The sequence below is a fragment of the Crocuta crocuta genome, unplaced genomic scaffold (assembly GCF_008692635.1).
Source record: "Crocuta crocuta isolate KB4526 unplaced genomic scaffold, BGI_CrCroc_1.0 scaffold149, whole genome shotgun sequence".
Classification (NCBI taxonomy): Eukaryota; Metazoa; Chordata; class Mammalia; order Carnivora; family Hyaenidae; genus Crocuta; species Crocuta crocuta.
The window spans coordinates 4173921-4191695 of record NW_027551561.1 but is presented as its reverse complement, the minus strand read 5'-3'; the positions used below and the strand labels follow the sequence as shown (position 1 = coordinate 4191695).

Sequence of the window (17775 nt, the reverse complement as noted above, 5' to 3'; positions counted from 1 at the left end):
CCTTTTGATTTCTGTTTTCCTTGGTTAGTTTGGTAGAAGTCTTCAGTTTTGTTGACTTTTTTTTATTACCCAAAGGAACCATCTTTTGGTTTTATTGATTTTCCTCCATTGGCTTTTTGTTTTCTAATTTCACTGGTTTCTACTCTTTTTTAATATATCCTTTCTTATAGTTATTTGTGGTTTTATTTGCTTTTCTATTTTTAGGGTGTTTTGTTTTGTTTTTACTTTAGAAAAGAAAATGAGAGAGAGAGTGCATGACTGGTGACAGGGGCGGCGGTGGGGGGGAGATCCCAAGCAGGCTCCACACTGAGCATGGATCCCAGGACCCTGGGATCATGACCTGAGCTGACATCAAGAGTTGGACACTCAACTGACTGAGGCACCCAGGCACCCCTCTTTCTAGGTTCTTAAGATAGAAGCTTAGATAATTTATTTGAAATCTATTCTTTTTTTCTAATACAGAATCTGTGCCTTAAATTTCTTTAAAAATTTTTTTAAGTTTATTTATTTTGAGAGAAAGAGAGCACAAGTAGGGGAAGAGCAGAAAGGAGAGACAGAATCCCAAGTAGGCTCTTTTCCATCGGTGTGGAGCCTGATGTGGGGCTCAGACTCACAAACTGTGAGATCATGACCTGAGCCAAGATCAGAAGGCTGATGCTTAACCAACTATGCCACCCAGGCACCCCTAGTGTCTTAAATTTCTATGTAAGCACTGCATTAGTTGTATCTTACAAATTTTGTGTTATATTTTTATTTTCACTCAATTTGTATTTTTTTTTCCAATTTCCCTTGAAGCTTCTTTATTGACCCATGGATTATTTAGAAGTGTGTGTGTGTACGTGTGTGTGTATTTAATTTTTGATTTATTTTTGAGAGAGAGAGAGAGAGAGAGACCGAGACCGCATGAACAGCGAAGGGTCAGAGAGAGAGGGAGACACAGAATCCGAAACAGGCTCCAGGCTAGCTAGCCTGAGCTAGCTGTCAGCACAGAGCTCAACACAGGGCTCGAACCCACAAACCGTGAGATCATGACCTGAGCTGAAGTCGGATGCTTAACCGACTGAGCCACCTAAGCGCCCCTAGAAGTGTTTGTTTAATTTTCAAATTTCGTGGGTTTTATAAAGATATATTTCTGTTACTGATTTTAAATACGCTGTGGTCAGATAATCATTATTTTGTATGAATTGAAATTTTTTACACTTCTTAAGATTTGTTTTATGGCCCAGAATATAATGTCTTGGTGTGAATATCATATGTGTTCTTGAAAACAATGTATATTGTTTTTGTCAGATAGAGTATTCTAGAAATGTCGTTTGATAAAGTTGGTTGATAGTATTCTATATATTTTCAGACTCTTTTTCTGAGAGAGGAATGTTGGAGTCTCCCAGTATAATTATAGACTTGTTTTATTTTACTTTTCTTTTCACTTGTGTCAGGTTTTTTTTGTTTTTTGGTTTTTTTTTTAAGTAAACTCCATGCCTAGTGTGCGGTTTGAACTCAGAATTCCAAGATCAAGATTTGCATGCTTTACATACTGGGCCAGCCAGGTGCCCGGCATTTCTGATACTGATTATTTCAATTCTAATTTTTTCATGTTGTTTTTAAAAAATATTTTATATTTCTCTACTAAGAACTGATGTCTTTTCAGTTGTTTACAGAGTGTTAACCATTACCTCATTTATTATGATTATAGTAACTGCTTTAAAGTCTTTGTGTGATTATTCCAGCATAAGTCATCTCAAAATAGGCAATTGTTGGTCCTCTCTTCCGTTGATAATTTGTTACATTGATCAGTTTTGTGTGTGTGTGTGTGTGTTTATTTGTGTGTTTATGTGTTTTTGCATGTAGGATAATATTGGATTTTATCTTGGACATTGTGAATATTTCTGAATCGTATTAATATCCTCTAGAGAATGTTGATTTGTTTTCTTTGTTTTAGTAGACACCAACTGGTTTGTATGGGAAGTTCTGTCTTTCTGTTGGTAGTAGTTCCGGTAGCAGTTGGATTTGCCCTGTGCTATGCCTCTCAGTGATAGTATGAGACTTGGGAGTGGTGTATAATATAGATTAGTTCCCTTTAGTTTAGTCTTTGCTACACTTTAAGTGTATTTTACACAACTGCAAATACAGTATTTGTTTTGGTTTATTCCAAAACAAAAGAATTAGGGATCTATTTTCCAGCTCTCCCTTCTCCATGGTTTTCCTCCATTCTCTTCAGTTTCCAGTGGTTTTTCCCTGTTCTTCTCCTTTTCCTTCTTTTTCCTTCCTCAAGCCCTTCTGCCTCCCCTCTTTCCTCCTCCTCCTCTCTCCTCCAGGAAGAGAGAGAGAGACAGAGACACACACACACAGAGGGAAGGTGTGAGCAGGAGAGGGGTAGAGAGAGATGGAAACACAGAATCTGAAGCAGGCTCCAGGCTCTGAGCTGTCAGCACAGAGCCAGACACGGGGCTTGACCTTAACAAACCAACCATGAGATCATGACCTGAGCCGAAGTTGGACGTTTAACCAACCAAGCCACCTAGGCACCTATTCTTTTTTTTTTTTAATGTTTATTCATTTTTGAGAGAGAGGATAGAGACAGAGCACAAGTGGGGGAGGGTCAGAGAGAGAAGGAGACACAGAATCCAAAGCTCCCTGTTCTTTTGATCTGAAGGACAGATTTTTCTGTGAGCATTTATTTAGACCTGTGCATTGTATAGTTACTCATCACTGGGGCTACTCTTAAGTGAAGTGGGGAAAGGAGAAAGGAGTTTAGAAAAATAAAAAGAATTCCCCCTCATACTTTTTGGACCAACAGGGGCCCTGGTTCCCAATTTTTCTGGTCAGAGAGCAGTTTTCTCACAGTCTTTGGGTTTTTTTGTTTTGTTTTTTTTTCTGTTGCTAGGGCAGTGCATTCTGTGGCTGAGGAGAGAAAAAAAGAAAATGGCTTTCCCCCCTACAGTCTCTAGATTACAGGATCTCCTTTTCCTGCTCCTTTGAACAGAAAGAGGGGATTTCTTTAAGGGTTTCCTTGTCAGCACCCTCAACATAGTTCTGTAACTCAGGCCATTCTTAGGTCAAACTAGGAGTTAAAGGATGAAAAGAGAATTAGAAAACTCATGGCTTGTTCCCTTCATTCTTTTTTTTTTTTTAATATTTTTATTTATTTCTAGGAGAGAGAGGGAGAGAGAGGCAGCGTAAGCAGGGGAGGGTCAGAGAGAGAGGGAGATACAGACTGTGAAATAGGCTCCAGGCTCTGAGCTGGCAGTCAGCACAGAGCCCGACGCGGGGCTCGAACCCACAAACCGCGACATCATGACCTAAGCGAAAGTCGGACCTTTACCGACTAAACCACCCAGGCGCCCCATGTTCCCTTCATTCTTCACATTTTAACTTTTCTGCCCAGTAATTTGTATTACCTGTTTATGGAATGCTGATGTATATCCTTTGGCTATTTATATGTTGGTGAATTAGCTACTTTCTCTGAATGATTTGAATGATATCTATATATTTAAGAAATAATTAATCCTTAATTGTGTTCACTCTGGATGTTTCAGTTTCTGTGTTTGATTCAATATTTTTGACATACAAAATTTTAGAATCTATTAATCTTGGGGCACCTGGATGGCTTAGTTGGTTAAACATCTGACCTAAGCTTCGATCATGATCTCAGGGTTTGTTGGTTTGAGCCCTGCGTTAGGCACTGTGCTGATATCTCAAAGCCTGGAGCCTGCTTCAGATTCTGTGTCTCCCTCTCTCTCTCTGCCCCTTGCTTACTCACACTCTGTCTTTCTCTCTCTCAAAAATAAATAAACATTAAAAAAATGCATTAGTCTTTTGTGAGTTAAAAAAAATGCTAATAGCCTTTTCGATGTTCTTCCTAGTCAGAATATGTATTATTCTAGTTGTAAAAATGTTCCATTTTATTTTTCTCTAATTTGAAGTACATTGTAAAGTAAAATTTCTTAAAATTATAAAAGCAGTTACTGTAAAAATTCAGATAATGTGGATGTCTNAAAAATAATTTTTTTTTTTTTTTAATTTTTTTTTTTTTTTTTTTTTAATTCAAGTTAGTTAGCATACAGTGTAGTCTTGGTTTCAGGAGAAGAAACCAATGATTCTTCTCTTACATACCTACATCCTCTCCCATACCTTCCCAGGTAACCATGGATTACTTTAGATTAGTTCTGTCTATTTGAGAATTTATCAGGGGAATCATTAAGTGTGTATACTTTGTTTCTGGCTTCTTTTACTGAGTGAGCATAATGCTTTGGTTTTGATACTCATCTGTTTTCCTACGTGTATTATTAGTTTATTCCTTTTTATTGCTGTGAATAGTATTTCATTGTGTGAATATACTGTAATTCTATTCTACATTTATTTGTTGATAGACATTTGTGTTATTTACAGTTTTGGACTGTTAAGAATAAAGCTACTATGTTTTTGTGTGCCTGTGTTTTCTTTGAATAAGTGACAGCTAGTTCAGGAATTGCTCCTTCTTACAGTAAATACTTACTTTTCTTGACATGCATCTGCTAAACAATTTTCCAAAATCATTGTACTGTTTAACGCTTCCATGAGCTCTGTATTGATTTCTAGTTCCTGACCTTGTACATTTATCATTTCTTATGTTTTCTATAAGTATCTTTGGTATAGATTCTATAAAGTGATATTTTTGTTTGAAAGGGTAAGTGCATATGTTTTTGCTAGATTTTTCTCCATAAGGTTTATATATATATTTTCTTTACTGTTGCTAATGGATGAGTGCATACATATTTCCCTTCTATCCCACTGTCAACATGTGGTCAATTTTTGCCTTTCTGATAGATACAAAATGAAATTTTAGTATAGTTTTAATTTGTACACCTTTTACTTGGAGTGATTTTGAACATATTTTCATATGTTTAATGGTTTCCTTACTTTTTTTCTTCTGTGAATTACACATATCTGCTGGAATCTTTTCTGTGTGCTGTTTTCAGAAACTTTCTGATATAAGGATATTAGATTGTTGTATTCCCCCCCCCACTTTTAACGCTTATTTATTTTGAGATAGAAAAAGCGTGAGTGAGGAAGGGGCAGAGAGAAGAAGAGATATTCCCAAGCAGGCTCCACACTGACAGTGTGGGACGTGTCACAGGGCTTGAATCCACAAACAGTGAGATTATGACCTCAGCCCAAGTCTGATGCTTAACCAACTGAGCTATGCAGGCACCTCTCTTTTCTTTTTTCTTTTCTTTTCTTTCTTTTCTTTTTTCTTTCTTTTTTTTTCTTTCATTTCTTTTCTTTTTTTTCTTTTTTTCTTTTTCGTTTTCTTTCTTTTTTTCTTTTCTTTCTTTTTTTCTTTCCTTTTTTCTTTTTTCTTTTCTTCTTCTTTCTTCTTTCTTCTTTTCTTTTTTTTTTTTTTTTCAAAGTCTTAACATATTAGGGATATTACCCCTTTGTAAACATAAGTTTCAAACTTTCCCCCCAAGTTTATCATTTTTTTTTGTTGGGGGTGTCTTTTTCCATGGCTTTTCCTCCCAAGTTTTCTTTTTTATATTGTTAAATATGTATCAGTCTTTGTCATTATTGTTTTGGGTTTTGGAACAGTTAGGAAAGTTTCCTCAGTTCCTTATTATGGAGGAACTTAACTTATTTCCTTCTAGTACTTGTATAATTTCATTTTTAAAAATTGTATTTATTTTACATAATCTCTACACCCAGTATAGGGCTCAAACTCACAACTCCAAGATCAGGAGTCACATTCTCTTTCAGTTGAGCCAGCCAGGTGCCCCAGTTTCATTTTTTATGTTTGTGTTTCCAACATGTAATTCCCATATGTTGTATTTATGTTTGTATTGCCTCTGTGTAGTTCTAGTGTTCAGTTTGAGTAACAGGTGTTGTTTTATTTTTTTACCAAATGGTTACTGGCGTCTCCAAACATCACTTGTATATATCTGATTCCTTTTTTCCTCATTTACTTGGGATACCTCTATAAGTCAGTAATGTTTATGTAAGATTGTGATAGGGTTATAATTTTTATATATTTTTTTCTGAATGAGTTCTCAGTTGCCTCCACATTTATTTCTTCCTTTAATTGTATGCTAAATTCCAGGGTAGACATACACGGATTTGTTTCTCGACTATCTTTTAGATTATTAATTTGCTTGTCCTATTTTTAGTATTCTAATGATGCTATAGTTTTGTGTTATCTTTTGCTATTTGATAGAGTAAATGTCCTTCATTATTTCTTATTTCTCTGATTTCCTGGAGAATAGGATGCTCTCCTATTCTATGAAGTATGTTATTTTCATTGTACAGATTAGGAAAATGAGGCTACACAAGTCCACAGTTCATAAATAGTGTTGCCAGAATTCATGTCCAGGCAGTGGCAGTGTCATTCCAGAACCCAGGTTCAGAAGCCTCTCAATTATGACAGCTATTTTTAAAATTGAGTAATCTGTTATAAAGGTACTGATAACAGAACACCAGGGAATTTACTGGTTATCTGTAATACCTACTTATCTAATGATACAGATTTGATAAAGGCCATATTTTAATGTGCATCAGGTTTATTGGGGGAAACAGTTGTCTGCGTGAAATTCATTACTTTCTCCCATTGTATTTTTCTTTGGAATGTCTGTGTTAGAGTTGATTAAACACTGGCAATGGTATGTTTTCAGATAGAGGAACTATTGTACTAGTAGACCACACTTCCGTCTCAGTGAAATTCTAGGCCGCAGATAATTTTGTATATGCCGTCAGAAAATGGTCTTATAGTAATTATTCGTAGTGGATTTTGCTTTTCCTGACCTTTTTCTTCTCTTATTTCTTTTCAATAGTTTATGCCAGCGTGGCTTCATTTATACAGATGAACCAGGGATTGGGATAGCAGTATAAAAGTAGAATCAGAGAACTGATTGCCCAGCAGGATGCCATCAACTAACCGAGCGGGCAGCCTGAAGGACCCTGAAATTGCAGAACTCTTCTTCAAAGAAGATCCAGAGAAGCTCTTCACAGATCTCAGAGAAATTGGCCATGGAAGCTTCGGAGCAGTATATTTTGTAAGTGTTAAAGGCTTACTGTCAGTGACTAGCATTGACTTAATATCTATTCCTGGCAGAGTGAAAAAAACAATAATATAAGACATAGGCAGTAGTCCATTTTATAATCACTTGCATAGATATATGTGTATAGTATGAAAGTAGATAGTTTTATATATTGAGCTTCTTGGATTATTGAATAAATCGAAAAGAATATTATTTTGCTTTAACTTACGTGTTTGGCATTTTAGTACAGTGGTTTGAAGAGTCTAATGACTTGTATTACTACAGAATTAAATATTGCAGAAGAACTCTGACTTCTGTAAAGTCTCATACAGTTAATTTTAGTGTTGTTGAAATCTAGGATTATTATTTGACATAAGGATATGTACCAAGGTCTTGTGTGTATATGTGTGTGTTATGCTAAAATAATCATCAAATTTACCATTTTTAAGTGTACAGTTTGTGGCATTAATTATGCACACGTTGTGCAACCATTACCATTATCTGTTTTCAAAACTTTTCCATCACCCCAAACAGAAACTTTGTATTTACTAGCAATAACTCCTTCCCCTTCTACCCAATCTCTAATCTACTTTTTGTCTATGAGTTTGCTTATTCTAGATATTTCATATAAATGGAATTATACAGTATTTGTGCTTTTGTGTATAGCTTATGTCACTTAGCATAATGTGTAGTATAATCACTTTGCAGGTCAACCATGTTATAGCATGTATCAGTACTTTATTCCTTTTTATAGCTGAATAATATCCCATTGTATGTACCGTGGTTTATCCATTCATCTGTTGATGGATACTAGATTGTGCCATCTTTTGGCTATTGTGAACAAATGCTATGATAATATTGGTGTACAGATATCTGTTTGAGTCAGTGTTTTCAAATTTGGGTGTGTACCTAAGAGTGAAAATACTCAATCACATGGTAATTTCATGTTTAACTTTTTGAGGAACTGCCAGTGGTCCTTAGTGGCTGTACTGTTTCCATTCTCATCAGTAATATACTGGAATTCCAGTTATTCCACATCCTCACAAATGCTGTAATTTTTTGTTATTTGATGATAGCCATCATACTGGGTGTGAAGTAGTATCTTGATGTTCTGGGTTGTATTTCTTTAATGACTAATAATGTTGATCATCTTTTCATGTGCTTATTGGCCATTTGCATATCTTCTTTGGAGAAAGGTCTATTCAAGTCCTTTGCCTATTTTAAAATTTGAGTTGTCTCTCTGTTGCGTTACAAGGGATCCTTATGTATTCTGAATATTAAGTCCTTATCAGATACATGATTTGCAAATATTTTCTCCCATTCTGTGCTTTGTCTTTTCACTTTCTTTTCTTTTCTTTTCCTTTTAATATTTATTTTTGAGAGACGAAGACAGAGCATGAGAGGGGGAGGGACGAGGGGGGTGCAGAGAGAGCAGGAGAGACAGAATCTGAAGCAGGCTCCAGGCTCTGAGCTGTCAGCACAGAGCCCGATGCAGGACTCGAACCCACAAACCATGAGATCATGACCTGAGCCGAAGTCGGATGCTTAACCAACTGAGCCACCGTCTTTTCACTTTCTTGATGATGATGACCTTTGATATACAAAAGTTTTAAATTTGGATGAAGTCCAATTGGTCTATTTTTTGTTGTTGTTTATACTTTTGGGGTCATGTCTAATTATCCATTGCCAAATCCAAGGTTGTGAAGATTTACCCTTATGTTTTCTTCTAAGAGCTTTATGGTCTTAGCTCTTATTTACAGGTTATTTGATTCATTTTGAGTTAGTTTTTGGATATAATGTGAGGTAGAGGTCCAACTTTATTCTTTTGTGTGTGGAAATCCAGTTGTTCAGTGTTCCAGTGCCCTCTATTGAAGAGACTGTTCTTTCTCTGTTGAATTGTCTTGGCGTCTTTGTGAAATCTGTTGGTCATATTGTATAGGTTTATTTCTGAACTCTCAGTTCTATTCCTTTTGTCTACACATCCATCTTTATGCTAATGTCATACTGTTTTGATTACTGTAGCTTTGCACCAAGTTTGAGATCAGGGACAACTTTATTATTCTTTTTAAGAATAGTTTTGGCTATTTGGGGCCTCTTGCCATTCCATATGAATTTGAGGATGACTTTTCCATTTCTGTTGTTGGAATTTTGTTAGGGATTGTTTAAATTTGTAGATCATGCTTGGTAGTATTGACCAATATTAAGTCTTACCATCCATGAACACAGTATGTCTTTTGTAAACGGTTATTTAGGTCTTCTTTAATGTTGTTCAGCAATGTTTTGTAATTTTCAGTATACAAGGGTTATAGTTGCTTAAATTTAATCAATTTAGTTATTCTTTTAGATGCTATTGTAAATGGAATTACTGTCCTAATTTCCTCTTCAGATTATTCATTGCTGGTATATAGGAGCAGCTGATTTATGTGTGTTGGTTTTTACAATACAATTTTGCTGCATTTATTAGCTGTAGTGTCTTTCATATGGATACTGTGGACTTCTGTATATAAGATCATGTCCCCTATAAATAAAGATTTACTTCTTTCCAATTTGGATGCCTTTTGTTTTTCTTTTCTATTTGCTCTAATTATAGCTTTGATGGCAGTGGTGAAAATGAGCATCCTTGTTCCTAAACTTAGGGATAAACTTTTTTTCAGTTTTTCATCATTGAGGATGATGTTAGCTATGGGATTTTCATAAATGCCCTTTATCATATTGAGGAAGTTTTTTCTATTTCTAATTTTTTGAGTGTTTTGTTTTCATGAAAGGTTGTTGCATTCTGTTATATACCTTTTGGTTGTCAGTTAAGATGATCATAATGGTTTTTCTCCTTCATTGTGTTAACGTAATATATTACATTACTGATTTTGTTACACTGAACCACTCTTGCATTTCTGGGATAAATATTGCTTTGTCTTGGCTTATAATCATTACATCTCTATTTATAAACGACACTGTAATTTTCTTTTTTTTTTGTGATTTTCTTGGTTTGTGATTTTTCTTTGGTATCAGGCTAATACTGCCTTCATAGAATGAGTTAGGAAGTATTCTTTTAGTTTTTGGAAGAGTTGGTGAGGAATTGGTATTAATTCTTCTTTAAATGTTTGGTATAACTCACCAGTGAAGGCATCTGGTTCTGGACTTTGTTTTTGATTACTTATTCAATGTTTACTTACTATAGGTCTGTTAATATTTTCTTTCTTTTTTTTTTTTAATGTTTTCTTAATTTGTTCTGAGAGAGAGAGAAAGCACAAGCATGGAAAGGCCAGAGAGAGAAGGAGAGAGAGAATCCCAAGTAGGCTCCACGCTGCCAGCACACAGCCTGATATGTGGTCAAAATCAAGAATCAGATGTTTAACTGAATGAGCCACCCAGGTGCCCCCATCTGTTGATGTTTTCTCTTACGTTACTTTTATTTGTGGGTTCTAGGAATTTGTTTCATCTTGGTAGTCTTATGTATTGGGACACAGCTGTAAATAGTAAGCTCATATAAAGCTTTTTATTTCTGTAGGCTGGTTGTAAATAGTCCCATTCTTTTCCTGGTTTTAGTTATTTGGCTCTTCTCTCTTTTCTTTTTTATTGGTATAAGCCAAGTCTGTTTTCTCTTGAATTTTAACTATAATTCTATTTTGAGATTTTCAATAAAATACCCTTAGTAAACTTTCCTTGTTCATATAAAGATGTATCACTTTTAACACTGAAAAAAAGAAAAGCATATAGAAACCATTACTTATAACTATTTTCCCTTCAGATAATGATTGATATTTCATTTACATCTTTTTAGCATTTCAATAAGGTACATATATCTAGGATTACTGTTACTTCAATTTAGCCAGGACTCTTCCAGTTTCAGTGGTAAAAGCTTTAGGTCCTAGGACCCCAATAGCCCAGGTAAAAATGAGATGCTTATTCATCTTACATCCTGTTCACTCGCCATTTAATTTTTTATTTATTTTTAAAAAATTTTAATGTCTGTTTACTTTTGAGAGAGCGAGTGAGGAGAGTGAGCAGGGGAGGGGCAGAGAGAGAGGGAGAAACAGAATCTGAGGCAGGCTCCAAGCTCTGAGCTGTCAGCACAGAACCTGACACGGGACCCGAACTCACGTATCATGAGATTATGACCTGAGCTGAAGTTGATGCTTAACCTACTGAGCCACCCACATGCCCCGGCATTTAATTTTTAAAATGGAAGTTGTATAGTTTGTTTTATAAAATTTTGCAGTACTGCTTATTTTTCTTATGAATAAGTGTACATGTATAACAGTTAATTGGTTTATCACATTTTGTCATATATCTATTTGATATTCACTTTATCTTTCCATATAATTAGCTATTAAGGCTTTCATTATATTTCCTCTTAATGGACATGTTTGCCAGTTTGGAGGGGAAAAGAAGAAAAGGAGAATAAAGAAATGTGAATATCCTAGAAAATAATGAAAAAGAATATTAGGCAGGAGACTATTGAAGAGATCCTTGAATTTATCAATTTTCTTAAAGTTTATTTATTTATTTTGGGAGAGGAGGGGCAGAGAGAAAGAAGAATCTCAAACAGGCACTGGGCTGTCAGACTCATGAACTGTGAGGTCCTTTCCTGAGCCAAAAGCAAGTGTTGAGCACTTAACCAACTGAGCCACTCAGGTACCCAGAATTGTCAATTATTAAAAAACTGACACAGGGGGACGCCTGGGTGGCTTAGTCGGTTAGACGTCCAACTTTCGCTTGGGTCATGATCTCGCGTTCATGGGTTCGAGCCCCGCGTCGGGCTCTGTGCTGACTGCCCGCTCAGAGCCTGGAGCCTGTTTCAGAGTCTGTGATTCCCTCTCTCTCTGACCCTCCCCTGCTCACGCTGTCTCTCTCTCTCTCTCCTAGAAATACATAAAAACATTTAAAAAATTTAAAAAAAAAAACAACTGACACAGGGGCACCTGAGTGGCTCTATCAGTTAACTGTCTGACTTCGGCTTATGTCATAATCTTGTGGCCCGAGAGTTTGAGCCCTGCATCGGGCTCTGTGCTGACAGCTCAGAGCCTGAAGCCTGCTTCATAATCTGTGTCTACTTCCTTCTCTGCCCCTCCCCTGCTCATGCTCTGTCTCTCTTTCTCAAAAATGAATAAATAAAAAAAAAAAAGTTTTTAAAAAAAGACTATTTCTAGAGCAGTTACAGTTAGGTTCACAGCAAAATTGAAAGGAAGGTAGGATATATCTCATAAATTCTTATCCCTTGTACATGCACAGCTTCCCCCATTATCAAAATCCTCCACCAGAATATAACTGATGAACCTACACTGACAAAACGTAATCATCATAGTTTACATTAGGGTTCATCTCTCCATACATTCCATGGGTTTACAAATGTATAATTGACAAATTCCCATCATGATACAGAGTTATTTTCATTGCCTTGAAAAAAAAACCTCTCTGCAATTTTTTGTGTGGATATGTTTTTAAACTCCTTTGAGTAAATACCAGAGAGTGCCATTGCTGGATTGTATGGTAAAGTATATTTAATTTTATAAGAAATGACCAAACTGTCTTCCAAAGGGGCCGTACCATTTTCCATTCCTACTAGCATTGAATGAGAATTCTTTTGCTCCACATCCTCCGCAATACCAAAGGGTACTGTCAGTATTCCACATTTTGGCCATTCTAATTGTGTCAATGGTATCTCATTGTTTTAATTTCTATTTTCTTGGTAATATGTGAACCATCTTTGCATCAGCCTATTTACCATTGGTATATTTTCTTTGGTAAGGTGTTAGGGTGTTAGGCCCATTTTAAAATCAGTCTGTTATTGTTGAATTTTAAGAGCCCGTTGGATCCAGAGCTTTGCTTTATTGGGAAAGTTTTTATTACTGATTCAATCTACGTACTACTTATAGTAAGTACTAAGTAATAGTATTCAAATTTCAATTTTTTCATGGTTTAGTCTTGGTAGGTTTTGTATTTTTAGAATTTTACCTTTTCATCTAACTTGTTGGCATATAGTTTTCCATAGTATACTTATAATCCTTTTTATTTCTGTAGAATCACTAGTACTATCTCCATTTTAATTTCTGATTTTAGTAATTTTAGTAATCTTTTCTCCATAGTCCACTTAGCTAAAGGTTTGTCAATTTTGTTGATCTTTTTGAAGAACCAACTTTTGATTTTTTTTTATTTTGTTCTGTTTTATCTCTGCTTTAATCTTTATTATTTCCTTCCTGCTGCTAACTTTGGGTTTAGTTTATTCTTCTTTTTCTAGTTCCTTAAGTTGTAAAGTTAATTTGAGATTTTTCTTGTTTTTTTTTCTATCTTTTTTTTAAAAATGTGTTTATAGCTGTAAATTTTCTCCTGAGCACTTCTTTGACTTGGTCCCATAAGTTTTGGTATGCTGTATTTTTGTTTTCATTCAGCTCTAGGTATTTCTAATTTTCCTTGTGATTTCTTCTTTGATCTATTTGTTGTTTAGAAGTATGTTTATAATAATTTCCTTTGAATATTGTAGTTTTCCTTTTTTGTTACTGATTTCTTTTGTAACTTTATCCCATTGAGATCAGAGAAAATTCTTTGTATGATACCTATCTTTATAAATTTATTGAGAGTTGATTTGTGGCCTACCATATGGTCTGTCCTGTAAAGTGTCCCATGTGCCACTGAGAAAATGTATATTCTATTGTTGGGTAGCATGTTCTATATGTATATTAATTCTAATTGGTTAATTGTGTTAAGTTCTCTGTTTCCTTGCTCATCTTCTGTCTGGTTGTTCTTACCATTATTATGAGTGGAGTATTAAAGTCTCCAGCTATTATTATAGAACTGTTAATATCTCTCTTCAATTCTGTCAATTTTTGCTTCATATATTTTAATGATCTGTCATTAGGTATTGTGAATGTTTATAATTGTTAAATCTTCTTGGTGTATTGAACCTTTGTTAATATATAATATCTTTCTTTGTCTCTTGTAACCTTTTTTGGCTTAAGTCTTTTGATTTACAAGTCTTTTTGTGGACTCAAATTTTCATTTCTTTTAAGTAAATACCTAGGATGAAATTGTCAGATCATAGGGCAGGTATATGTTTAGTTTTATGATTAGTTGTCAAACTTCTTCATTAAGTAGAAATTTTACACTTGCATCAACAGTATATAAAATTCTGTTTGCTTTATATCCTCTCCAACATTAGGTGTTGACAGTTGTTTTAATTTGAGTCATTCTGGTAGATGTGTAGTAGTATTTCAGTAAGGGTTTAACATACATTTCCCTGATGATTGGTGATATTAAGTACTTTTTCATAAATTTAATGGCCGTTCACATATCTTTGGGAAGTTTTTATTTAAATGTTTTGCCCAGTTTTTAAAAATTGGGTGGTTTATCTTTTTGTTGAGATGTAGGAGTTCTTTGTATATACTGAATACTTACCAATATTATGCATTTGTGAATATTTTCTCCCAGAACTGGAAAATTACAAATATTGTGCCATTTGTTGGATATAATGATCTATGCATGTCAAGTTGATAATATGCATTGATATATTCTTCAGATCTTTTGCATCCTTTCTGATTTCATTTGTTTTTGGTGTGCATATTCTATCAGTAGCTCAAAGACGTGTACTGATTGTGAATTTATCTGTTTTTCCTTTTAGCTCTCTCTTGTTTTACCTTATGCATTTCTAACCTGAATTACTGAGAGTATACAAATTTTGGATTATTATATCTTATTCTTGAATTGTACCATTATCATTACAGAATTTCATGCTTTTATCTTTCATAGTACTTCTTGCTTTAAAATCTACTCTGGCGTATGCCTAGATGGCTCATTTAGTTAAGCTTATGACTCATGATTTTGGCTCACGGTTTGTAGGATGGGATTGAGCCCCGCTGTATGTCAGGCTCTGTGCTGACAGCTTGGAGCCTGCTTTGGATTCAGTTTCTCTCCCTCTTTCTCTGTCCCTCTCATGTGTACGTGTGTGCGTGCTCTCTCCCTCCCTATCTCTCTCTCTCTCTCTCTCTCTCTCTCTTTTTCTCAAAACAAATAAACATTAAAAAAAAATCTACTTTNCCTGAGCCAAAGTCGGATGCCCAACCAACTGAGCCACCCAGGTGCCCCCCATCCCTTTTTAAAATTTTATTTTTTTATTTTGAGAGAGGAAGCTTGCACACAATTAAGAGAGGGAGGGAGAGAGAGAATCCCATGCAGACTCTGCACTATAAGTGCAGAGCCCCATATGGGTTTGAACCCATGAACTACAAGGTTATGACCCAAGCCAAAACCAAGAGTTGTATGCTCAACTGACTGAGCCACCCAGGCACCCCTCCATCCTNATCACAGTGTAAATTTAAGGTGTACGGTGTATTGATTTGATACATTTATATATTGCAAAATAATAACCACTATATCATTAACTAACTAATACCTCTTTCCTGTCACATAATTATCATTTCCTTTTTGTTGTGAGAACATTTAAGATCTACTCTCTTAGCAACTTTCAAGTATATAATACAGTATTATTAGTTATAGCCATCATGCTGTACATTAAATTCCTAGAACTTGATAATCTTATAACTGGAAGTTTGTACCCTTTGACCTGTATCTCCCCATTTTCCCTACCTCATAACCCCTGGTAGTCACTATACTACTTTTTTTCTGTGTTTGGCTTCTTTAGATTCCATATATAAGTGATAATATATAGTATTTGTCTCTTTTCCTTTTAAGTTTATTTATTTAAGAAATCTCTACACCCACCATGGGACTTGAACTTATGACCCTGAGATCAAGAGTCACTCGCTCTTCCAACTGAGCCAGCCAGGAGCCCTGTATTTGTCTTTTTTGGTCTGATTTACTTCACTTAGCATAATGTCCTCAAGTTTCATCCAAGTTGTTGAAAATGGCAGGATGTCCTCCTTTCTCATGGGTGAATTAATATTCCATTGTATTTCTGTCTGTGTGTGTGTATACCACATTTTTATCCATTTATCCTTTGGCATACACTTCAAGATTTGATTGTTCCCATATCTTGACTATTGGGAATAATACTGCAGAGGCATCTGGTGGTTCAGTTGGTTAAGTGTCCTATTCTCAATCTCAGCTCAGGTCTTGACCTCAGGGTTGTGAGTTCAACCCCTGCACTGGGCTCCAAACTGGGTGTGGAGCCTACTTAAAATGATAATAATAATAATGCTGCAGTGAACATGGGGGTGCAGATATCCTTTCAAGATCCTGAATTCAGTTCTTTTATATATGTACCCAGAAATGGCATTGCTGGATCATATAGGAGTTCTATTTTTAATTTTTTTGAGGAACCTCCATTTTATTTTCCTTGTGGATGTACCAATTTACATTCCCACCAGCAGTGCAGAGGGTTCCCTTTTTCTGCATATCCTTCCCAACACTTGTTATCACTTGTCTTTTTGACTAGAGCCATTCAGACAGGTGTGAATTGATATCTGTATGTAGTTTTGATTTGAATTCCCTGATGATTAGTGATGTTGAGTACCTTTTCATTTACCTGTTGTCTTTCTGGGAAAAATACCTATTCAGGTACTCTGTTCATTTTTTAATCATGTTATTTTTAGCTAGATCTTGTTCAGTGTATTGGGATATTAACCCCATATCAGATATATGATTTGCAAATATTTGCTTCCATATCATAGATTGCCTTTTCATTTTGTTGATTATTTTGTTGTGCAGTGCTTTTTAATTTGACTTAGTCCCACTGACTTATTTTTGCCGTTTATTGCTTACACTTTCTGTGTCCTCTCTAGAAAATTTCTGCCAAGAGCAAGCAAGGAGATTTTTCTCTATTTCATCTTAGTTTTAAGGTATTTTGCCCATTTATATTTGATGCAGTTACTACTTATAGTTGGGCATAAATCTGTTCTTTTCCTATTTGATTTCTATTTATCCTATCTGTTCTTTTGTTATTCTTTGTTCTTGCCATCTTTTTTTTTTTTTTTTTAAAGTAAGTTCCATGCCCAGTGTGGGACTTAAGCTCATGACCCTAAGATCAAGAGTCAAATGTTCTATTGACTGAGCCAACCAGGCACCCCTGTTCTTGCCATCTTTTGAATCACTCAAGGGTTTATTGTTGTTGTTATTGTTTTAAATATAGGTTTTATTTCAGGTATGGGGAGGCAGCGATGGATCAGGTAAGAATGGCTACTGGGAAGATAGTTTGTTATACTGAACAGAAACAAATGAAAGGGACATGCGACGCCAGAGGGGGGCACATGGGGAAGCACTGGTGTCAGGAATCAGAACAAGCAAGGGAAAAACATGGGCAGGAGCCTTTTTTGTGGTTTCTATGGGAAGAAACAAGTGAGGCAAGGTAAGCAAGTTCAGGATTATCTAGAGTTTTGTTTTGTTGAAGATTTTATTTTTAAATATTGGGGCTCAAATTTACAACCCCAAGATCAAGAGTTGCATGCTCCATTTACTGAGTCAGCCAGGAACCCATAGGATTACCATGCTTTCAGCAGGCTCTGGGATACATTTGTCCCTAATTGTCTAGTATTTGGCCCTATGGTAATTAAAGCAGAGAATAGGGACCCTAGACTGTAAGTTTGTTGGAGGTAAGAGCTCTGGATTGGTGATTTGTATGTGAAAGATGTCTTGTTTGCTGTCTCTATGAATTAGCTAACTCTGGGAGTGGCAGTCCCTTCCTGTTAGCAAGGCCCCAGATGACAAAGCATCACATTACAGCCAATAAAAAGACATGATGAATATACATTTTCCCCACCATGAAAAGATGTGTATATATATATTTGTGTGTGTATGAGTATGTATATATATATATATA

General features: G+C 35.4%; 1 protein-coding gene across 1 annotated transcript in view; it reads left to right on the top strand.

Moving 5' to 3' along the window:
- The window catches only part of TAOK1 (TAO kinase 1), a 148478-nt gene that overhangs the window by 58246 nt on the left and 72457 nt on the right, over nucleotides 1-17775 (top strand). The window contains exon 2 of the mRNA XM_077749903.1: nucleotides 6801-7022. Within this exon, the coding sequence (XP_077606029.1) occupies nucleotides 6891-7022 (132 nt within the window). The 5' untranslated portion in view covers nucleotides 6801-6890. The remainder of the gene's footprint in view (nucleotides 1-6800; nucleotides 7023-17775) is intronic.